This window comes from Danio aesculapii, chromosome 24 (genome assembly GCF_903798145.1).
Source record: "Danio aesculapii chromosome 24, fDanAes4.1, whole genome shotgun sequence".
Taxonomy (NCBI): Eukaryota; Metazoa; Chordata; class Actinopteri; order Cypriniformes; family Danionidae; genus Danio; species Danio aesculapii.
Genome location: NC_079458.1, coordinates 15,708,559 through 15,734,311, shown reverse-complemented (window position 1 = coordinate 15,734,311; position 25,753 = coordinate 15,708,559). Strand labels below are relative to the sequence as shown.

The window sequence follows — 25,753 nt, the reverse complement described above, 5'->3', positions numbered from 1 at the left end:
ACGTGAGGGGGACCAATGGAAGACAGCATTCGTGACCCCTACTGGCCACTATGAATATGAGGTCATGCCTTACGGTCTGGTCAACGCCCCCTCCGTATTCCAAAACTTCATTCATGAAGTCCTCCGGGAGTTTCTTCACCACTGTGTAATAGTGTACATAGATGACATCCTCATTTACTCCCGGAGTGAGGCCGAACATCGCCAACACGTTGCGGAGGTCCTACACACATTGAGAGAACATCACCTCTACCTCAAAGCGGAGAAATGCTCATTCCACCAGAAGTCGATTCATTTCTTGGGATACATCATTGATCAAACCGGTATACGTATGGATGGGAAGAAAATTGAGGCTGTTCTATCCTGGTCAGAACCCACTTCCATTAAGGAGCTCCAGAGGTTTCTTGGGTTTGCTAACTTTTATAGACGGTTTATCAAGGACTACAGCAGGATTACATCACCTCTCACTAATCTCCTCAAGGGTAAACCCAAAGGACTGGAGTGGACCAAAGAAGCAGCCGCAGCCTTCCGCCTTCTTAAGAAGGAGTTCACAAGGGCCCCACTCCTGACTCATCCTGACCCAAATCTTCCTTTCGTGGTGGAAGTGGACGCATCCACCACCGGCGTCGGGGCAGTATTATCTCAACATCATGATACACCGCCCCGACTGCATCCCTGTGCCTATTTCTCTCGGAAGTTGAGCCCGGCGGAGCAGAATTACAGCATAGGAGACAGGGAGCTGCTAGCAATCAAGCTAGCCTTGGAGGAGTGGCGTCACTGGTTGGAGGGAGCCAAACATCCGTTCCAGGTGATCACAGATCACAAAAACCTCCAATATATCAAAGAGGCCAAGAGACTATGTCCACGTCAAGCCAGATGGTCACTTTTCTTCTCACGTTTTGATTTCTCCATTTCCTATCGTCCAGGACCCAAGAATCTAAGAGCAGACGCTCTCTCTCGTTTACACGAGCATCACGATCATGAAGAACTCCCAACGAAGATTCTTCCCGAACACATCTCCATTTGTCCGATCACCTGGAACGCTCCTCCAGTCGTTGCCACTCCGGAAGCCCCTGCTCCGCCGGGATGCCCTCCTCATCGGCAGTTCATACCACCTGAACACCGGGTAGATCTGATCCACTCCTTACATACCTCGCTAGGCACTGGACATCCAGGGATCAACAATACTCTCTCGCTAGTATCCCAACGATTCTGGTGGCCAAACATGGCAAGGGATGTGAGGCAATATGTTCAGGGCTGTAAGGACTGTGCCCAATCCAAGAGCCCACGTCATCTACCCGCTGGAAAGCTCCATCCCTTGCCGATTCCGAACCGTCCCTGGTCACACCTAGGAGTGGACTTTATCACTGATCTCCCTTCGTCAGAAGGTAATACCTGTATTCTAGTCATAGTAGATAGATTCTCAAAGTTTGTCAAACTAATCCCTCTGAAAGGTCTTCCCACAGCCTTTGAAACAGCCGACAATATCTTTAATCAAGTCTTCAGGTCATTTGGTATTCCAGAAGATATTGTGTCGGACAGAGGTCCACAGTTCATCTCACGTCTATGGAAAGCCTTCTTCAAGCTCCTAGGTGTGGCCGTCAGCCTCTCTTCTGGATATCATCCCCAAACCAACGGGCAGACAGAGAGGAAGATTCAGGAGGTGGGACGGTTCCTGAGGACCTTCTGCAGTGGTCACCAGAGCTCCTGGAGCCAGTATTTGGGCTGGGCAGAATATGCCCAAAATTCACTGCGGCAATCCTCCACCGGACTCACGCCATTCCAGTGCGTCCTGGGCTTCCAACCACCGCTCTTTCCCTGGGATGGCGAACCATCTGATGTCCCCGCAGTGGATCACTGGTTCCGGGAGAGCGAGAGAGTCTGGGACGAGGCTCATCAACATCTGCAGAGGGCAGTCCGTCGAAGCAAGGTAACCGCCGATAGAAGAAGGTCTGAAGAACCCAGATACACACCCGGACAAAAGGTGTGGCTATCCACCCGGGACATACGCATGCGACTGCCCTCTCGCAAGTTAAGTCCCCGATTTGTTGGTCCCTTCACCATCGTGGAACAGGTTAACCCCGTCACCTACAAACTACAATTACCCTCTCACTACCGTATTCACCCTACATTCCACGTATCACTCCTGAAACCCTATCACGATCCTGTTCTTCCCTCCACAGAGCCTGACCACGAAGAGGAACCCCCTCCTCCACTGCTCCTAGAAGAAGGAGCCGTCTACGCAGTGAAGGAGATCCTGCGTTCCCGACGTCGTGGTGGCCAGTTGGAGTACCTGGTGGACTGGGAAGGGTACGGCCCCGAAGAAAGGACATGGGTTCCCAGAGCTGATATTCTCGATCCTAGTCTCATGGTGGAGTTTCATGAGAGCCACCCTGAGTTCCCAGCGCCTAGAGGCAGAGGGAGACCACCACGGCGTCGGAGGTGTCGGCCCTCAGGAGCGGGCCCTGGGGAGGGGGGTACTGTCATGGATTGGTCAGGCTCTCACGACCCCCACTCACGAAGATCACCATCACCTGACTTCTAATGAGCACACAGCTGCATCACATTCACGAGCACCAGATAAAAGCACAGCACTCCAGTCGCTCATTGTCCGGGCTCGTCTCGACGAAAGCGGACAACTGAGCGACCACTCAGCGTAGTCATCCTCAGCTAAACAAACGATTTACTTACCTGTTCTCTTTGTATTCCTCCTAGTCTTCCTGGTCCTCCCGAATCGTCCTGTCTTCCAGTCCTTCCAAGTCTGTGTCATCCTCTGTCAGCTGTATCTGGTGTGTGCTGTCCATCCTCGTGTATTCCTGTTACCCAGCCACGGAGGAAAAGACCCCAACATCATTCCTGATCCTCCTGGCTATCCTTCATGTGCTCCTTGTTGTCATTCAATAAACACCCTAACGTTTCCTTACCTCTGTCTCCTGTCCGCTTCATAACAGTTAACTAATATTAATTCATTTTAATAAACTCTTTAATGTGCTTTTCATAATTTTCACTATGATTATGTTTTGTAGTTAAATTAATTACAAATCAGTCTTTACTGTATTGTGATGGACACCCTAATTTTATTTTATTTTATTTTATTTTATTTTATTTTATTTTATTTTATTTTATTTTATTTTATTTTATTTTATTTTATTTTATTTTATTTTATTTTATTTTATTTTATTTATTTCCTGATATATTTTACATTGTTTAACCAGTGTACATTATACTTTTAATGTGAGAAATTTGGGGGCTCTTAATTACTTTAAATAAATGTTTTTAATAGTCCTAGTTAATCTCATCAATATTCAGTATATGTCAGACATTATAAAAATTTGTCATTAAAACTAAGTAAAATAGTTTGAGTTCATTTCCATGTCATTCCTGGAGCATATTATTGGCCTATAGGATATATGAATTATTTTTATTACTAAAAAAAATTATTACATGTTCAATGGATAGCAATAATAAATGTTTTTTATGAAGAGTAAAACTATATATTTTTAATACAATCCTTTAATTGAGCTCTTATATATAGTCAAGCTCAAAATTATTCATACCCCTAGCAAATTCTTACTTAAAGTTACTTTTATTCAACTTTTTTGGACGGTAAAATAATAAGGCTTCTCCCAAAAGATAATAAGACGATGTACAAGAGGCATCATTGTGGGGAAAAAAAATATTGCTAAGCTTTTATTTACATTTTAGCAAAAACTATAAGTCAGAATTTGCCTGGGGTATGAATAATTTCAGGCTTGACTGTATGATTATTATTAATTATGATCCCCTTATTATTTTTCCTTCATTATTATTTTAGATTATTAAAGATTAGAACATAAGTCAGAACTGCTGGTAAGCTGTTTTGTCTCAATGTGTGTATATGATTTAATGCAGTGTGTGTCTGTGTTTCAGACTATATCCGCAGTGTTTCTCTACCCGTCCAGCTGCAGACAGAAGCCACAGGCAGCAGCAGCAGTGAGCCGGGCTCCGTCTCTCCAGACTGTGACTCCAAACAAGATGTGTTTTTCGAGAAGAAGAAGCGCTCGAGCTCCGAAAACCTCATCAAACCACCCAGCTCAACCTTTCTCAGGTCAGATCGCAAGTAGTGCTGCACTGATCTTAATTATTCAACAGAAATATGTTTCCGCCTGCAATGGTGAAACTACAAAACATACCTGAACACACGTTTGACTGCAGTTTCTTTGTAAAATGAACACTACAGAGCAGCATGACTCTAACAACTTTCATCTTTTTCACACTAATTCTATTTACATTGATATATAATCAACAAATAAAGAATTGCTTTCGTGTAGTTCTTTAAACAACACCAAAATAAATACCACAAAACAACTTAAGGGTATCTATGATCTCTAATCGAATATGTTTACCTCACCTATCTTTCTTCGTATGGACTTTTATTAGAAATGTACAACAAATCACACACTAAGTAATGCACTTCAGATTTGTAGAAATGTAGACAGCGCCCACTAGTGGTTTAGTCATCTGAAACATGCAACGAAATGTACATGGAGCAACGTATATTACTACTAACACTACTTATTACTAATTTCTAATTTATTATAAAAATGTAAGCTTAGCCTGGGCTGTGATTATTCATGGCTGACGTGCGGAACTAAAAAACATTTTGCGCAATGGTGTTTACATGAGATGCTTTTATACACATTCTCATTTTACATACAAAGGTTAATTATTGGCACACCCAGACATTCTCTCCAGAATTTTAGGTATGAACATATTGTTTAACTTCCTTATGGCAACAAATACAGTTTGGGCATTCATTTTAATTCTCAGTTTTAATACAAAAGCTTCATGCTCAGGTAATTATTTGTCATGCTATACTTGCAAACAGATTATGTCAAAAACATGCGCAAGTCTTCCTCAAAGCAATTTTTAATTCCTACTTTATATTAAGTGGTCGTAACTAATATGTACTTACACTGAAGTTAATCATTCATTACAATGTACTTATTGTGTAAATACATGCTTTTACATTGCACTTATGATTGATTAAATACCTGCATGTATTTACATCTGTAATTAATTCCTGTAATTACATCTTTAATTACATTGTTGACCTTTTCTTACACCTAAACCCACCCTTAAACCTACCCATACCACGAAACCTAATCCTGCCTCTATCCCACCTCAAGAGCACCAGAAGTGTTCTGCAATACATTTTGAACACAGTAAGTACATTGTGTTTATATTTTGATGTAAGTACATATTAGTTAAGGACATTTAAAGGGCACCTATTTTAACCCTTTAACAAGATGTAAGATAAGCATTTGGTGTCTTCAGAATGTGACTGTACAGTTTCAGCTCAAAACACCTTATCAGATAGTTTATTATAGCATCCAGAATTTGCCCAACTTAAATTTGAAGACATGACAGATAAGGTGATCAGAGTAATCATAGACAAAACACCAGGTAAACAATGAAGGATTATTTTCTCTGTCTTAGTATAGTAGCATTAGTTACAACTTATAAAACTTATAAAAATCACAGAGAGTTGAAAGAGATATTTTAATCCTAGTTTATTTATAAAAAAAAATGTTCTGTGGACATGTGTATACATGTTATTATAGAAACATGGTGCCCGTCAATCAATTCAGTGGGCGGGGAAACCTTCACTTCTACGTCATGTTGCTGTGGGCCTCAAAATTTTATAAAATCCTATGTTGACATCAGGAAATTTTTAAAAGCAAACTTATTGTGTTTATATCACTTCAATATGACTGTGGACACACTATACCTACACGCAGTTCTGTCCAAACAGCTTACAAAAGATGATTTTCATCATAGGGGCCCTTTAATGTAAAGTGAAACCTTTTTTGCTGTCAGACCTTTCAGCGATGCGTGTGTTTATCCTTTCGCAAAATGCAGCAAAAAGTCCTACACTGTTAGATTATTGTATCTACAAGTCTTTAGGCTAATTAAAATCTCTGTCTACAAGGCTGATTGTTAATCAGAGTGTTGTCTTAAATGTGTTAAAGGGACAGTTCACCCAAAAATCCCCTCACCTTCAAACCTTTCTAAACCTGTATGCGTTTCTTTTTTGATATTTTGGCAAATGATGGAAACCATCACAAACCAGTCCGGACAGGTTTAGCACAGTGATAACGGTGTGTATGCGTATACGTTTATGTTGATGGTTAGCGTCTGGAATGTTAATTGACAAGACTGTGTTTATGGAGCTGGATTTGCAGCAGCCGCTTCGCCTCTCAGCCCCACAGTAAATCAACCATTCTGGGCATGAAGCACTGAGGCTTGCCTTGACAGCCCCGTCGACTGCTTGGAAACGGTGTTTAATTAACACGGAGGAATGAGGAGACAGGTGTACTGGGCAGGTGGACGTACTGTGTGTGTAATGAGATAATGCCTTTTACAACAGGTACTCTCTGGCCGCTCATAAAATAATCCCATGAACACTTTACTGATGACTTCTTCACCTCGGTTTCGACACCGTTACATATTAACCACGCTTCCTCTTTGCTCAAATGAAATCATGATTTAATCACCACTTCAGATTTATTTATACTTTGGCAGCTAAAGTTAACATTGAGGTCATAGATTAATTAAATGATTGGGGAAAAACACACCTGTGTGTGTGTGTATTTTAATTCAATTCAGTTTTCATTACTTTCTAATACAAAATTCCACCAAGAAAACTTTAAATAACTTTTCTTAATTTACTCAATATATCTTACACACACACACACACACACACACACACACACACACACACACACACACACACACACACACACACACACACACACACACACACAGGTTTCCATTCATTTTATACTGTCCAAACCGTATATTGTATTGCCCTCACCCCACCCTACCCCTAAACCCAACCATCACAGGAGACAGTGTGCAGCTTTACTCTCTGATTAAACTCATCCTGTGGGATTTATAAGCTTTTTGAGAAATGAGGACGTCACCAATGTCCTCATATTTCACCTCCTTTTTGTAATACCTGTGTCATACCTATGTCATTATACAGATTTGTGTCCTGATATGTCACAAAAACACGTACACACAAACACAATTCACTGCATACTGGCAATTTTGCTTAATGATATTACACTGCAACTTTTACAATATCATCAAATCTTGTAACATGTCAATGCAAACATTTAATAAATGGTTAAATTGTATTTTAAGGGTTAATATTTACAAATTGCTTACAAACAATTTGGATCATAAAAAGGAAAACATTTTTATTATCAAGAATGCATTCAATTCATTGAAAGTAACAGTAAAGACATTTATTATTTTACTGAGTAAAAGCTATTTTAAATAATGATTGCTGAAGCATCATGTGTCATTGAAGACTGCAGTAATGATGATGAAAATTCAGCTTTGTATCACAGGAATAAATTTTATTTCAGAATATGTTTTTAAAGGTGAACCGGTAATGGTAATAATAAACAGGCAATGGCAATAATATGCATACCTCCCAACACTCCTGTTTTTCCTGAGAGTCTCCCATATTTTAAACCCCTCTCCCGCCACCTCTTTTGTTATTTCTCCCTGAAAACTCCCTTATTTCCACCCCCACCCGCGCAACCCAGCTTTTTGGTACAGTCTATAACATCTCCAGGTCTCCAAATTTAGTATAGTATCCGATCCATAGTACAGCACACCACAAACATCACTGCGTCACCCCCACCACCCTGATTTTCAACTGTGTTACTCAGACCCCACCTTTGCCGAAATTACAGAGACAAATGTGGACAGGTATGATAATATGGTGTTGTGCTGAGAAACGCACCCTTGCTGCAAAATGCACCCCTTCATACACTTTCATTAACATTCTCAGTCTACTTTAAAAAAAGAAAAAAGAAAAACCATGATTGATTAAAATGTAAAATGCTTATAATTATAATGGATAAAGCAAGGACAAGAAATGAAACGCATTTTAAAATGCACTAGGTTTATAAATAGATGTAAAATAATAGTATTGACTACAGTGTAGCCTAAAATTAGACTTTTTGGGTTTTAAACAGATATTTAGGCTACATGGTACACATAAAATTGTTGTTGCTGTTTGAAACTAAACCGCAAATTTAAACAATTTACTTAATCTCGTCGGTATTATATTTAAAGTCAATCTATTTATTTATTTATTTATTTATTTATTTAAATCTTTTGTAAGGGAGGGGTTCCATTCATGAAACTCACATCAGTCGCTCTTATTAGTCTAAATAACTTTTTTTAATATATTTTCAAGAGTTTACACTTAGATAATGCTCGACTATGATAGCAGGTTTGGCATGCTGTCCCGGGAGAGAACCCTGAGCTCGGAGATAGATGAGTCTGAGGCTATGTATGCATTAAGTGCATGTGACTGTATTACGATTCACTTATGTACATGTTTTTAGACTGTGGGAGGAAACCGGTGGGCCCGGAGAAAACCCACGCAAACACAGGGAGAACATGCAAACTCCACGCAGGGAGTGCCAACTAGCTCAATTAGAACTTGAACCTGTGGCCTTCTTACTGCGAGGCAGCAGTGCGAACCACTGAGCCACCGTGTTGCCCGATCAGGAAAGAGGAGGAGGGAGAAGGGAAGGATGGGGGGGTTTCCAAAAACGAAGATAAGGAATGAAGTTTAGGCAGGATATTTATAGTAGTTTTAGAATGATCTGATAGGCTAGCTAATGATTAGCAATGAGGATCAGCTGTAGTCAATCATATCACGTGCTCCTCTCGAAATTAGTTTGTGAAACTTCACTTATTATCAATTTCCGTTAGATGCACATTTCAGGGCAGTGCATTTTACAGCAGGGGTGCACCTCACGGCACAACATTGGTAATAATACTACTGTATTTATCAAATAAATGTAACCTATATGACTTAAAGAGACTTATTTCAGAAACATACATCTTGCTGATTCCAAAGTATTACAGTACATCTGCAATAAGCTATTTCGATTGATGTGTTCTCATTAGGAAAATCCTATGAAATATGTGTGTGATTCAGTGTTCCAGATGAGAGTCCGACTGCAGAAGACCGCAGCTCTCCAGCCTCCTCTGAGAACAGTGACTCTGGTCTCTTCCTGCTCAAGAAAGACAGTGAAAGACGTGCCATTCTCTATAAGGTCCTCAATGAAGACCAGGATAAAGTCACCTCCAACCTCATGGAGAACCACATCCAGGTGTGTAGCTGGAGTGTTTGTGTTTTATGTGTGTGAATCACATAGGAATGGTTGTGTCTTTGTCTTGTAGGGTCAAGAGGAGCTGAAGTTGTCTGTGGATCACATTAAACAAATCATCTGCATCTTGAGAGATTTCATACGCTGCCCTGAACGTCGTGTTATGGCCACCACCATCTCAAAACTCAAACTGGACCTGGACTTCGATAGCACGTCGATCAATCAGATTCAGCTCGTTCTTTTCGGCTTCCAGGACTCTGTAAGTGGAGTATAAATAAAATTGTACCTGCTAAACTTCAAAATCCTAAAGAAACACCCCTTTTTTTTAAATAGGCTCAATTTACAAGTCCTCTAGATGTCATTTTTAATCTATTCTTCCAATCTCCAGGTCGAGCGATAGCACTTTTAGCTTAACTGAGCATTGGTCATTCCATAGGATAAGACTATTAGCATCTCGCTCAGAAGTGGCCAAAGAATTTCGATAATTGTCCTATAATTGTTAAACAGCAGTTTAGGCACCATGATGTTACGCAGCACCTCAAAATAATCCCAAACTAGGTAATTTTTCTAACGTGATTGGCACTAATATTATTGTGCCTGCTGCAGTCATGGTACAGCAGCAAAGTTCCTTGATAATGCCTTGAAATGAGTCACTTTTAATTTTCTACTGGTACACGATGTAACTACAAAAGGAAAATTGTTGGAACTCTTTGGTCATTTTTGAGCAAGATGCTAATTGTCTAATCGGATTCAATGATCTATGCTAAGCTACGCTAAGCTAAAAGAGTTCCCACCAGACCTGAAGATCAACTGAATGATTAACTCTAGGGAAGTTAGTCTGACATAATTCACAGTCATTTAAAATCTAGGTAAAATAAGTGGTTTTTAAAAATTAGAATTAACTATGCTGAAAAATGTAATTGTGAGTTGAAACTGACTATTCTGGATGCATTTGGCCAGATCCCAAAAATGACTTATTTTAACCTTTCACTAATGGTGGTCTCTACAGCGGACAGATATTTAGAAGCCATTTTCAACCATTTTAAATGTAGGACCATAACCCAACCATCAATTGCAGAACTCCCTAACGGTTTACTAAATAGTAATTTCATTTAAAAATTGTCTATATTTCCCTTTGTTGTTTTGAGATATTGAGAAATCCAAAATAGCAGAGGGGTGGCTATAAGTACCACAGGAATAAGTGTTAAATCATTTTATTCTCAAAAAACCAGACAAGTAAAAATAACTAAATGAGGGTGTTTTCACACCTGCCTTATTTAGTTCGGTTGAATCGCACTAGAGTTCGTTTTCCCTCTTGGTGCGGTTCATTTAAGCAGGTGTGAATGTAGCAATCCCACTCGGGTGCACACCAAAAGCAGACCAAAAAAGTGTACCGAGAACGGAGTACCGAGTTTGTGGGGAGAACATTATCCAAACTAGAACAGACCCAACCGCAAAAAAGCACTGCACCTTTTTGGACTAATCCAGCTGCCATAGTCCGATGCGCTGTGCATTATAGGATGTGGAGTTAAATATTTGTTGACTGCGCTTTACCAATAGTTTTAAATAGAGAGAGGGAGGGAAAAACATTAGCTGATGGATTGTTGGTAATATTTCCAGAAGATGACCATGTAGCAGTTTAGCTAAATTAATTCACACCTCCTCCTGAAGTGACTTGCGATGCGCCTTCGCCGTTTGCAATGCATTAAAACATTGTTTTCCACCCACAGCTGCACTTAATTCTTGAAATGAATAGTTTGTCTAAAGTGATGTATACAAACTATATAGTATACTATGACCAGGGATACAATCAGCCAGCGCAGTCGTCCCTCTATAGTAAAAAGCGACATTTTGTGTCTGCCGGTTTGTTTACTTGCGGGAGTTCTATTGGAATTTTCCCACACGTTAATTCTCACCAATCGAAAAGCAGTTTAGGAAATACATTCAATAACATCTGGCCAATGAGTGATGTGGATTTTGTCACATGACTGCATTTGGTTCTTTTCAACTGGTTCGGACCAAAGCAATCAGTAGCTATGTTTCCATCCAAAAATGCGAATTAACTTTATGTGCAAAACTGGAGCAGTGTTTCCATCCAACGAGTCAAAGTGAACAAAATCATCACTTCCTGATTAACTGACACCAAATATCAACAGTAAAAACGGAATTCGGTAGGAAAAGCTGTGTGAATCTTTTCTTCATTTAATGAATGACTTGTGCCTCAAAAGGCATTCCTGACGCGGAGCACAGACGCTCTTGATTCTGGAGGTCATTAATAATGTAATAACACTAATACTGAAATGGTTAACGCATTTCAGAATGACCAAAACAACATTTCAGAAGTATTACAATGTGCTCAGCCTGCTGGTTTGTCCATTTACAAACATTTTTATCATCACATGATCTCTTATCACAAAATCACATGACCTTTTTTAATGCACATACTAGAATTTGCATCTTTTCTTATCAAATAAAAAGTTTATTATGCGCAAATGTTTTTTATGAGCATATTCAAAATTTATGCGCATCTTGGCATTTCCATCAACCGTTTTTTATGCGCTTATCCAAAATGCTCATAAAAATAGGTGGATGGAAACGTATCTAGTGTGGTGTAAAAAAAAGACCCAAAAAACGGCAGAAAAATGCTTCAATGTATCATTTGTTGCCCTTGGCCCAGACCAAATGAACCGAACCACAGATGTAAAAGCACCACAAGTCATTAAAAATACTTTTATTCAGATTTGAATCATATGTAAATTTAGGTAACTCGCTCAAAATGTAATATATTGAGAAAAAAGGCATGACTTTCATATGATTACGTTTAATTTTGTAAAAAAAAATTTTACTTTGCGATTCAATAATTCACGCACAAAAGGTTTAAATTTACTTTTTGCATAATTAAATAAATTTTTAGACTTCTTGTCATTTATTATTATTATTATTATTATTATTAATATAAAAAATAAATAATTTAATTTAAATAAATTTAAAAAACTCTGAATGTTTAGGAGCATAAGTTAGAAAGAAAATATTTTAGAATAAAAGTTCAATTATTTTCAATTAATTTCTTTTAACAAAATCAAAATATTTCCAACATTTCAACATCCAAATAAAATGATTACATGCAAAACAGGAGCAAAAATATCAGATGTAATCAGAACCTCAGTGTCTCCCTCCTGTGTTTGCATTGAGTATAAAGACATCTCTGTGTCTTAGGTGAATAAAGTGTTGAGGAACCACCACATTAAACCACACTGGATGTTTGCCATGGACAACATCATCAGACGGGCTGTGCAGGCAGCTGTTACCATTTTAATTCCAGGTATATGAAAGAAACTCAAAGATTTCTTCCATGCAGGTGAACAAAAAGTACACTGTAACTCCTTCTGTATCTCTCTGTGTCTACTAGAGCTGCAGACACATTTCGGTCCCGCATCAGAGAGTGAGGGCGCAGATAAAGACGCAGATGAAGTAGATGAAGAGGACGATGCAGATTTTGGATCAGTGGCACGTACAACACAAGAAGATCAAGTCCTCACATCTGGAGTCAGCACACTTAGTTCAGTCATATCCCATGATGCTCAGCGGCTACAGCACCCCCTGGGAGCACAGCTGGGACGACTCAAACAGGAAACTTGCAGGTGCATAACACAATAAATTTATATGTAGGCCTATATTTGACTAGCTAGTACAGTTATTTGGCTGGAGACAAATGGTCTGAATCATTAAAGCAGCTTTGTGGCCTACATTTAATGTTTAAACTTGGGGTAAGTAACAAATAAGATTTTAACATGTTGCTATTGCTTGCAGAATTTAACATGTGGGCATGTTTAAAAGGTTTCTAGCATGAATCAGTGTGTTGCTGGAATGTCTGTAACATGATTAGCTTACTGATAGCAAGTTATTACACTGCTAGTGCTAACAGGTTTCTAGCATGTTTAAATATTTTTCTAGTATAAATTAACATGTTGTATGTTTATAATTAATGTTAGCATGTTTTAACATGCTTAATGTTTTTTTAGCACATTGTAAGCATGGATTAGCATAAAAGGTGTTTTAACATTTTACTTGCTGCTAGAATGATCTAACACTGCTAACAGGTTTCTTGTATGTTTACTGTGTTGCTGGCAATGAATGTTGCTATCATGAATTTGCATGTTGTTTGCATGATTAGTAGAAGTTTAACATCCATGTTAGCATAATGCTAGCACATTTTAACATAACTAATGTGTTTTAGCATTTTGTTAGTATGAATTAGCATATTGTTAACGTTTTATCATTTTACTTGCTGCTAGAATGATCTAACACTGCTCACGGGATTCTTGCATGTTTACTGTGTTATAAGCAATGAATTAACATGCTGCTATCATAACTTTCCATGTTGTTAGCATGTTTAGTAGAAGTTTAACATCCATATTAGCATAATGCTAAGCATAATGCTAGCACATTTTAATATAACTAATGTGTTGTAGCATTTTGTTAGTATGAATTAGCATTTTGTTGACGTTTTAACATTTTACTTGCTGCTAGAATAATCTAACACTGCTCACAGGATTCTTGTATGTTTACTGTGTTATTGGCAATGAATTAACATGTTGCTATCATGACTTTCCATGTTGCTAGCATGATTAGTAAAAGTTGAACTTGCATATTAATGCAATGCAAGCACATTTTAACATGACCAATGTGTTTTAGCATTTTATTAGCATGAATTAGGATATTGTTGACATGTTTTAACATTTTACTTGCTGCTAGAATGATCTAAAACTGCTGACAAGTTTCTTGCATGTTTACCGTGTCATTGGCAATGAATTAACATGTTGCTAAAGTATGTTTAGTAGAAATCAAACCTGCATATTATCATAATGCTAACAAGTTTTAAGTTTCATAGGAGGTTTTAAAATCTTTACATTTTAGCTAACGTTTACGACATGTTAGCACGATTTAACAAGTGTGGCACATATTTGTTAACATTTATTCTAATCAGAAAGTTTAAAAAGAACTAATTTGAAATCTCTTTTTGTAACATTAGAAATATGACATTATAGAAATATAACACTTGATATTTTTCTGCATAATAGTATTAAATAAAAAATTATAGTGTTTATTTTATATATTACAAAAACATATTTAGAGCTTAACGGTTTTGGAATGTTTTATTTTTGGAGGGACATGTTCTGTCTTGTTTTTGCGTGATGGTAGACAGCTCAAATGCATGTGTACTCTTTGAATGCTTTTGAGAGACATTGTTCCTATGTTCTGTCGACCCCTGCAGGCTACTGGAGGAGCTCCTACAGAAGGAGAGAGAATATCAGCAGGTTCTGAGACAAACTCTCCAACAGCGGGTACACGACATCGAGCTTATCAGGATCAGACAGCAGCCTGCTGCAGGTTAGCAAACAAATCATAACACTTACTTACTATGCAACTGTATACCTATTATTAGCTCAGCATACAGGGTCTGCCAATGCTTTTAGTCAATAGAGAAAGTGTCAAATGATTTTGTCCTGACATGTCCTCTGGAGTTGTTTACAACCAGTTTAAAGGACAAAGCAAATACAAGTTTTTTTATTAAACCCGAGGCACCATTGTGTTTAATCCCTATAGGCAATATTATAAAGCAGTGCACATGATGCAATGAAAAAGTAAAACTCATCAATTATAACCATAACATTTTTGGCATGCTTTGGCTCCATGCATAAGCCCAACAGCACTTGCCACTGCTAAAATATTTCAGATGGCAATCAGTTAAGGCAGGGTTTACTTTTAACAGGAGCTGCGAGGTGAAGTCATAATTTTTAGCATGTCACTTTTAATGCTTGAAGATTGAAGGAAAAATTTAACCAACTTACTGTAGCATCAACATGAAAAAAATTTTTATCGGGATTATTAACTGTAAGCTTTTTATGGTTGCAAGAAAAATAGGTGGTAAATGATGAATAGTTTGGAAAACAATGTAAGAATTCAATACATGCTTTTATTTTGTTATTATATTAAATTTTTTAAGGCAATAACATGTGTTCAGTTCACAGGGAACAAAAGAGCTTGAAATATAATATGTATGTATAGAGCTGAGATTGATCAAATAGACAATGGTTTTGTTTATGTCTTTCCTTTATTATTATTATTACATTCATAATGACTTCATTAATAATATATTATAATTAATCATTACTGTTAATTAGTATGTTTATGCCTTATTCAAGGCTATTCTGTTATTCTTCACATGATATTGCTGTCATGTTATTACAGCATCACTGTGTTTACTGTGATTGCGACAAAATGTAAAGTGGGTAACATACAGGGATAGAAGCACTGCACCAAAGCACACTGTCCCACAACGTGTCTTTAAAACATGAACATTTATTTTAACACACTATTTTCCAACATAGGCTCATTCTGAAAATGTAGCCCTATATATATAATATATATTATATACATATTTCTGGAGATTGGGAATTATGTAGCCAGAAGTACTTATGGCTGCATTTTGTCTTTAAAACGAATGCTACGGGGAGGTATGATGCCGTTCTTTTTCACGCTTACCAGCTGACCGATTACCTCCATATGGATGGCTTTCCCGCTGTTACCAGTTTGTCCAGTTAGCTCGCCATATATATCGGCGGACTTGAGACGCAGAGAGAAGTTGACCACGATGACAAGGTTTGAGTTCGGCAAAGAATGGTTTTCAGAAAGCGTGTAAGACAAAAACAGAAGCCAAAAATAAAATAAAAAAGTAAATAGCAGGGAGAGAATGTGATAAAATCTAAAAAGTAGTAAAAATCGGGTGAGGGCTTTTCTTTTTCTGGATTGTTTAAAAAACTGTCGATTGGGTTTAGGGAAGTGGGTGGTGGGCAGGTCAATCGGTGCTTTTGAAAACACTATTGCTTGGGTTTAGGGAAGGAGGAGGGTGAGTCAGTTGATTTTGACAGTTGGTCAGTCTTTCAATCTGTCAGTTTGTCTACAGTGGCCTCTGGTGGATTTACGCAAGAACAGCAGGCGCAAATGGTACTTATGAGAGAAATTTGAGATCTCAAAAAGCATACACAGCGGCCTGTGGTGGATTCCCAAAAACAAAATCTGCAAAAAAAAAAACATAGCCAGAACATCTCCAGAAATGTATATAGTGGTACATTTTCAGAATGAGCCTGGTTGCTATTTTCTATGGATGTAGAGTACAATGTACAGCTGCTGCTCCTCACGTTACAAATTAAACATATTTTTCAAGTAATTTTATCCAGCCCTGTTCCTGGAGATATACTTCCTGCAGATTTCAGTTGCAACCCACATCAAACACACCTGCCTGTAATTATCAAGTGCTGTTCAGGTCCTATTTAATTGGTTCAGGTGTGTTTGGTCAGGGTTGGAGCTGAACTTTGCAGGAAGGTAGATCTCCAGGAACAGAGTTGAGCAGCCCTGATCTAAGTATTACACTATCAATGATGATGATGATAAACTCACACCAACACTTCACCAGATGGTTTTCAACTGGCTTAAAAAGTATATCGTAACTTGTTGCTTGAGTAGTCTTCTCATTGGATTCTTACTCAACCCCTGTTTTAACATTCAAAATTCTTTATAAGTCCTTACACCTTAAGAAACCATAGCAGGCAAGAATTTAAAATATTAGTTGTAAGGTATTTAATAATTGCAGAAACTGTGTAAAGAATCAAATAACAGTAACAATGAGGGCCAGATTTTAATTTAACAAAAATCTGGTTGTCTTACAAGTGTTAACTGCTAATATTTTTTCTATGTTTAAATAAATTAGAATTTTTTTTTACAAGAATGAACCATTTTATTTCCATTTAAGTCCATAAAAGCTAAAATTTTTGCTTTTGTGTGATCCAGTCTATCATCTAACAAAAACAACACATGGCAGATTAATATTTTGAAGAATGTTAGAAACCGGTAACCATTGGCACTCGTAGTAGGAAAGCAAATACTATAGAAGTTAACGGTTACCAATTTCCAGCATTTTTCTAAGTATCTTCTTTTGTGTTCAAAAGAAAAAAGAAACCCAGACAGGTTTGTGACAAGTGAAGGGTAAACTGTTAATTAATTACCTCAGGTTTACCTCAAGATATCTGTCAATAGTTTATTGTATCATTAAACTGGTTTCCAAACTAGACTAACCTCTCATAAGCCATTAGTGACCCCATTGGGAAGCACTGGTCTAGATTTCTTAAACCTACATGCTTGATTTTACCCTCAGCAGAGATGCCTACTACACCCTCTGTATTTCACGTTACTGCACAACCCGAGCCTGACAAGAAGCTGACGGATTGGCTGAAGGAGCAGGGAGCAGACAGCGAGACGATAGACAAGGTGAAAGATTTACGATTCCTTCCCCTTATCTGTGTAGTATCTTTCTCACACTGTAAAAATAACTCACTGTATTAAGTTTCCACTAATAAACGAACAAACCCCTTATGCCAAGTGCTTGTGGTTTTTTGTCTGTGACAGTTTGTTGCAGAAGATTATTCACTCAGCGACGTTCTCTGCGATATTACTAAAGAAGATCTTCGAAGCCTGAGGCTTAGGTGAGTGATTCAGCAGGAAGTTCTTTAAGCTGGGACTGAATTTGTACACTTATTTGCTGCATGAACTTGGCTCAAGGTAAAAGGTCACGGAATTGGGTCACATAATGAAATAATGTGTATAGAATAAAATTATATATATACAGTTGAAGGCAAAATGATTAGCCCTCCTGTGATGACCTCATGTTTTTATATATACAGTATATATATATATATATATATATATATATATATATATATATATATATATATATATATATATATATATATATATATATACATTATACAGAGCAAACAAAAAACAAAAACAAAACACCTCTTTCCCAGAACACCAGATCTAGGAACAATATATAATCAAATGTCCATAGAGAAAATAAAAGATGAAACCATGACATGAAAATATGACACGAGTTTCTTTTTTTTTCATATTTTCATGTTGTGTGTGTTCATTTTCATCACAAGAGTTAAAAAAGGTTGCCAGACCTTACAAAATGTCTCAACAGACCCTTTGATAGTATGCCTTATTTTCTCCAATTTAAGATGAGATATACCTTCTCTTATCCAGTGATTATGTGTTGGTGGAATAGGGTCTTTCCATTTAACAATATCAGTCTTCTAGCCAGAAGAGAACCAAAGGCTAACATTTTAATTTGTCTTGTGTTGAGAGGAACGTTCTCAGGGGCCACCCCGAACAACGTGAGAAATGGTGATGGCTTAACTTGCACCCCAAATGCCTCAGAGAAGGTCTCAAAAATACTAATCCAGTATATGTGAAGCTTTGGACATGTCCAGAACATGTGCAGCAGAGTAGCAGGAGCTTGCCTACATCGATCGCATATGGGATCTACAGTATGTCAGTATTGATCTTAGAGAGCCTGACATTAGACCAGTGCAAACGATGAACAATTTGGAATTTTATTACAGCATGTCTGAGGCATATGGATGATGAGAAAATTCCTTATATTATCTTAAGCCAATCTTCATCTGAAATCTGGTTCATCTAAATCTGTATCCCATTTATTTTTAAGTAAGTCTAAGTATGCTAAATCATGTATGTTGAGTAATTCATCTAGCTTATTCACTGTTCATTTTTACATAAAAAAATTAAGTGTATTAAAGAAATGGGAGATAAACCCAGTTTTTACATTGAAATAAAAAAAATTAAGGTCAGTATTATTAAAATTATGATTTTTTTTTTGGATTAGCTACACAACAAACCAGTGTTGTCCAGTGGCTGTCCTAATTAACCTAACTTGCCTAGTTCACCTAATTAACCTAGTTTAAGCCTGATTTATACTCTACCCGTTTGCAAGTTTGCTTGAGTGCGTGCAGCGAATGTGATGTCATCGCAGAGTTGGGGGAGGTTCACTTTGGGGGCGTGTGACATGATTTCGGCTGGCGGAGCGCACCACATCTTTTGAGACTCGAGCAAACAGTTTGCACGGCACCGCATTTCATTTGAGTTGAATATGAAACACTGAAAAGATTTTGTCTGAAACTGGTACAACTTTACAGACTGTACTGTACTTTTTTTGGCTTTTATTCTTGCCATAATAAAAAATATATTTGTAGAGCAACCCATGTTCTTTTATCATTGATATTTAACTTTAATAGGTAGAACTGTCTGAGATATGAACAAAAGCAAATGATGCATCAAAGTTTAATTCAAACATTTTTGAACGATTTAAAAAGTCTTTATAATCATTAAAATAAATTATAAAAATATTTCGTTTAAAAATCTTGAATGATATTAAAGATATGACGTTGTTCCGGAAACTTCCTACGTCTGATTTTACAGTGGGTTTCTTTTGACCTCCCCATGTCGTTTTAAAAAATATCACCACGGCGAACGCATCAATTATAAAAGCCTCATCCATTTCATGAGGTGCGTGCGCAGTCAGCGGAGGTCCATAATGCTGCGCCAGACGAAAGTATAAATAAGCCTTAAATCTGCACGTTAAGCTGAATATCTTGCAGTCTTAGCTATTAGAAATTAGTTATTAAAACTATTATGTCAAATGTTGAAAAAAAAACTTGTCTCTGTTAAACGACACTCTGGAAATATTTTCAAAGTAAATACATTGTAGAGGAGAGTTAATCATTTTGACTTCAGCTCTCTCTATATATACAGTTTATATATATGTGTGTGTGTGTGTGTGTGTGTGTGTGTGTGTGTGTGTGTGTGTGTGTGGACAGGGCCATTTCTAGAAGTTTATCATGCTAAGCAAGATTACTATCATTCTGTTACTATATATACTATACTATATATGCCTCAGCTTGCAGAACAAAAAATATCCTATACAGTATTTATCAGTAGTGGGCCATCAGGGCCAGCAAAACCTTCCCTGCTGGCCTAAACACAGACCAAACATCAGAATCACTTATTTATTTTTAACACATTTTTCTATGAATGTTTATTCAATAATTTCCTATACTTCCTATAGTATACCTCCAGTAGTGTTTCCAGTAGTGTATGTTTATATTAGAGTCTTCAACCAATCATATTTCATCAGCAAGCGCAAGCATCTGCAGCATAAAATAAATGTCGCGAACCTGTTGCTTTAAGTAATCAGATGTCGAGTACACCGGGGACATCTAGCTGGCATGCAACAATGTCAGAATTTTTTCGTCCTTTAATGGGATGTTCAATCAGCAGCATCCCTGTAAATAAGTTTCATTTTCACAGTATTATCATTGTATTATTATTATTATTGTATTGCACGTTGTGAATAAACTTAGTCCTAGCCTACACTATAAAAATGCAGGTTTCCATAGAACTCATTCATGTTTTCCTAACACAAATCAACTGATTTAACTTAAAATTTAAGTGGATTGAACATAAAATTATTAAGTTGCATTCCTGCGATGTGACTATTGCGGATGTGCACATTGCGATATTGATGCTGAAATAATATATTGTGCAGCCTGAGTCTTACTTCGCTTAAGAATGCATGACTATAAATAAAAGGTTGCGTTTTTGGAGCATGTGTTGCATTGAGAATCTGGATGAAAATATATCCGCCTTTCTAATGAGTTGCTAAATCGAGGTACTGACTTTCTGTGGTCATTAAAAATCCCATGGCACTTCTCATAAAGAGTAGGGGTGTAAGCCCAGTGTCCTGGCCAAATTCCCTCCATCGGCCCTCACCCATCATGGCCTCCCAATCATCCCCATCCACTGAATTGGCTCTATCACTGTTTCTCCATTCCCCCTATAGCTGGTTTGTGGTGAGCACAATGGCGCCATTGTCCTGTAGCTGCTGTCACATCATCTAAGTGGATGCTGCACACTGGACACATTCAATTTATTGAAATAAAACAAAAATAAAAGTCAACACTGTTGTGGTAATTAGAATGTTTTAATTTACAAATGTAACTGGTCAGAATACATATTCACAAGTCTTGGGGGAAAAACAAACCAGTATAAAACAGGGGTTTAGTAAAATGGTCTATTATAAACCTTTTAGGAGCTTCAAATTTGTAATAAAAAAACACTTGACAATGCAGTATGTTACCTCCTCAGCCCTTTTGGATTTAAGTAAGAAAGCCTCAGACCACTTTGTAAAAAAATCTAACATTAAAACAAATGTAGCCATCATTTGTTGGTGTAAGTTTTACCACCAAACCCATGGCCACTATTTCCCATGACTCCTGATAAACATTCACATGTATATTACACATAATTGCTTCAAAGTATTCCTGATTAATTTACAAAATTAACATTGCTTACCATAATAGGCGTGTATTCTGTAAGTTTTTTTTTTGACAAGCCACACAGTATTACTAAACTGAAATTCAACTATGACTGAACTGACAGTTTCAATTTACTTTAGAACATCTATGTTAAGCTGCTTTGACACAATCTACATTGTAAAAGTGCTACAGAAATGAAGATGAATTGAAATTGAAATATCTTAAATGTTTTCAGACACTTCTGATTGATAAGGACATCTTTAAGCATATGACAGTTAATACAATAGCACTTACACTGTAAAAATTATGTGATCAATTAGCCCTGACAGCATATGTTTTAGGTCATTGTAACTTATTAAACTAAGTTAATTGTGTTCTAACTTAATCTTTTAAGTTTTGCAAGCTATTTTAAAGTGCACCTAGGTTAGCCCTTTTTTCAGATTTAATATAAGTGTTTTGCGTCTCCAGAATGTGTCTGTAAAGTTTCAGCTCAAAACACCCATCAGATTTTTTATTATCCCTTTTATTAAAGTCCTATTTATAAATTTTTTACTGGGTGGCGGTTTTGGTGTACTGCTCCTTTAAGGCTAGTCCTTTCCGCCCACCGTTTCTACGTGCCTTTCTGTGTGCCTTAATCTCCTCCCTCGACTGCGTCAGACAACAGACAAACATAAAGGAAGCAGATCTCACATAGCGTTTGTGAGAAATACTACAGTAGGAACTTTACCAATGAGTATTTGTTGTGCAGTTGCATCGATGAGTCACACAAAGTTCACGCGCGGGCACACACCACAGCAGACAGACACACACACACACATAAACACAGACAGACAGACAGAGCGCCCGTTTAGCTTCGCACTCTGTTTGCACGCATATGTGACAGGATACAGGTTAATCTCCACTGCTGTATGGATATCTGTTATATTAATGACCAAAATAAACCGGATTTAACGTCCACAAACCGGGATTGAAGCGTCTTCCTTTATAATTGTTCTGACACGTGGCAGTGCTGATGAAGTAAAGCTAAGCTAAATCGCTGTAATTCATTACACGCATGCTCTGTTTTAAAACATTTTAAACTTGTGAAACTTACTCTTGATCACATTTGATGATGATTGATGAACCTAGCAAACTGAACACACCTTTTATTCCCGGTTGCTTTGCGCACGTCTGGTCTTGCTGATATGATTATACACGTGACTACCGGGACATGTTAATACGCCCAGCTGTCAATTAATTCGGCGGGCGGGGACCGCACTCCTACGTAAAATTGCGGTCGATCTGAAAACCGCTCCAATTGGTCCACCGTTTTTATGTTGCTAAATTGAAAAAAAAGGACTGGGTGTGTTTATATCTCCTCAATATGATGGTCTATACACCATACATGCACGTATGTCTGTCCAAACAGCTTAGAAAGTAGATTTTTCACCATAGGTGCCCTTTAAGTCAGTTTAACATAGTGCAATGGACTCATAAGGTTAATTTGATTCACCTTAATAGTTTAAGGCAACCAGGATTTTTTACATTCTTTTTCAATTGCCAATAAAATCTCTTGTTTATTGTATCAAGAGTTTTGGGAACCTGTTGAGCTGTTGTGAAATTCTTGAAGAATATTTTTTGTGGCTTCCTCTTTGCCTACAACAACTTTTGATAGAACACCCTCTTTTTATTCAGGTAGTGCAAAACGTAATGGCTTTAATCCTGCAAAAGTGGCAAATTGTGGTATATTACAGGATAAACCCAGGTGTGGCATTCACAAACATATTAAGTCACTTTCATTCTGGACCTTTTTTTGGCTTTCATGAGAAAAGCGTTTTCGTTATCTAATACTGGAAAGGCCCTCTGGTACTTTACCTGATTTTAGGAATTTAAATAGACTGGCAAATGCCACTTCATCCATCTTCAACATTATCAGAAATGAACAAAAATCAGACCTAGACCTGTGAAGATTAAAAGGTGCCATATACTGCATTGATTAAATAGGATAAATAGTGATTCAATATATATTTACTGTATGTCGGGGCTGCACGCTATTGGAACTTTCTGACATGATGGGGATATTTTATTTTGTGACAATATATAATGCGATGTGAATACAATTTCAAAAAATGATTTGAGTAGCTCTATTTGGAACGATTTCATTAATTTAGGTCGACTGTGATGATCAAGTCTTTTTCTTTGCAGTACATCTGCATAAATTATAATAATCACAAGCAAAAATAAATAAATAAACAGTATTTTAGGGTTTTCTGTGGACTCTAACAGTATTCAAGTACAGAAATTGACCAACCAAATGTAAAATAGCATGGTCATCATTGAATAAATAGTTTTAAAAATAATAATATCTTTGTGTTTTGTTTGTTATATTTGATAAATAATATAATCCTGCAGTGTGACTATATGAGATACATTGCGTTATCGATGCTCATATGATTAATTGTTCAGCCCTAATCTACGTACTAAAAAAAACTCCATATTGACCATATTTGGAATGTTTGTAAATATTAATGAGCTCTACTCAACCATTAAGCCTCCAACCACCCCCCACCCCCTCACCCCCCACCACCACACACACAACGTACATACAGCATAATGTACTCTAAAATAAAAGTGTACAAAATATTTTAACAAATGAAGAATACACTCAAAAGAATGTTTTGCTTCTTGTTCAAACTACCTATTTAAAATGAGCTGAAACAACACAGCTTTTTTTGGGACAACTTAGTATTTTATGTTCAATCCACTAAAATTGGTTAACTTATTTGATTTGTGTTGGGACAACCTTTTGAACTTTTAAAACCTTTTAAACTGATGTGGTGGAGAGATTTATTTGACTTGAGCGAGTGAGCTATCAAATATAAATCACCAGAATAACCAGTTTTACTCCAGAGCTGTGTTGTGGATAAAAATATAATTAGACAAAAGAGTCTAAAATAGCTATAAAGTAAATGTAAACACAACCAGGAATTAATATCAACGTCTGCATAAACAGATGACATTGCTGTCAAGTGTATTGCTGTTTTTTCCACTTCAGAGAAATTACAGTAAGGGCTGATAAGTCATAATGCTTAAACACAACACTCAGCACTCTACATGTGTTTGCTACCTCAAATTACAAACTTGTCTGGCCAATTTCACAATAAACATGATAAATTAACAAAAGGAACAACATTACCTTACCTCTTCGAGGTGGTGCTGATTTTACAATCTGTATATGCCACATTTTGCGTTCTATTTTTTGAGCTCTATTATTTTTGTCATTTTATTGAAATAGAAATCTTTTGAAAAATTATAAATATAATTAATGTCAGTGTTAATTATTTTAATGCCCTCTTGCTAAATGAAATTCTAGCAAAATTAGCTCAATTTATGAATATTAATGATTAATAATAACAAGTTATTATTAATTATGGAAATTCAGAATTAGCTTATATTTAATTTAACAAAATAAATATTACAATGACTTCGCCGCTTGTCTCAGCGGACTCTTTTGAATTTTTTATTATTTAGAAATGGAATTATAGCCTACTTCTTTTGAAGTAGAATTTTTTTAGAAGTTTTATTAAACTTTAATAAGCTGGTAGCATAATCTTTTTCCAGTAAGTAACTGTTTCTGTGAGGCAAAACAACAATCCAACGTGGTTATAAAATTATTTAATGACTATAATCTAACATATAACAAGCAAACATACAATAAACAAAAACATAGAACAGCGAGGAAAATGGAGTTTTTAGATAAAAGGATCTCAAATCTAACTCAGCCCCTCACAACTATTAAAAACCACCAAGTATATAAACCCCTTAAAAGAGATACAGCATCAAACGCATGACTAATACTTGTATCTTTGGGTTCCTCTCTCGTGTTGTGCGAATTTTCTCTGATGCTTGGAAGATGGAGTCTCTGACAAAGTCTTTTTTTGTTGTTTGCGGCGTAGATCGGAGGATACGCGCGGTGCAAACTTTGAGTCAAACTTTAAAGTTAACTTTAAGTTATAATTTGCAGAAAAGTAAGAAACGTGGCAAGTCACGCGGGTACAGAAACAGGGTCCTCCCTGCTGTCGGGGACCTTCTGCCAGGATTTGAGGGTGTAGATAGATTTTAACTATTGGTCAAGTCACTCCCAGTCTCTCCTGACTGACCAATGGCGTGAGAGTAAATGTTGCACAGGAAACTTTCTTTGTTCCTCCTCACTGGTCTGTGCCGTCCAAAGACACAGACTTTAACTCATGGTATAAAATTACGCCAAGCATACCAATTATCATCAAATGTCCTAGATCATGAGCTGTAGAATTGTGTACAGAGAAGTATGACACCAAACATGACACTTTTAGAAATACATAA

General features: G+C 37.1%; 1 protein-coding gene across 4 annotated transcripts in view; it reads left to right on the top strand.

Annotated features, from left to right (window-relative positions):
- Nucleotides 1-25,753, top strand: part of map3k15 (mitogen-activated protein kinase kinase kinase 15) — an 84,150-nt gene that overhangs the window by 54,998 nt on the left and 3,399 nt on the right. For 2 of the 4 annotated variants that reach the window (XM_056450168.1, XM_056450166.1), the window contains 8 exons: nucleotides 3,907-4,084; nucleotides 9,008-9,182; nucleotides 9,253-9,438; nucleotides 12,396-12,501; nucleotides 12,589-12,820; nucleotides 14,455-14,570; nucleotides 17,395-17,507; nucleotides 17,646-17,722. In XM_056450168.1, coding sequence (XP_056306143.1) covers nucleotides 3,907-4,084; nucleotides 9,008-9,182; nucleotides 9,253-9,438; nucleotides 12,396-12,501; nucleotides 12,589-12,820; nucleotides 14,455-14,570; nucleotides 17,395-17,507; nucleotides 17,646-17,722 — 1,183 coding nt within the window. Of the gene's footprint in view, nucleotides 1-3,906; nucleotides 4,085-9,007; nucleotides 9,183-9,252; nucleotides 9,439-12,395; nucleotides 12,502-12,588; nucleotides 12,821-14,454; nucleotides 14,571-17,394; nucleotides 17,508-17,645; nucleotides 17,727-25,753 lie in introns of those variants that run through there. The other 2 variants (XM_056450167.1, XM_056450169.1) reach the window with 2 other exon arrangements.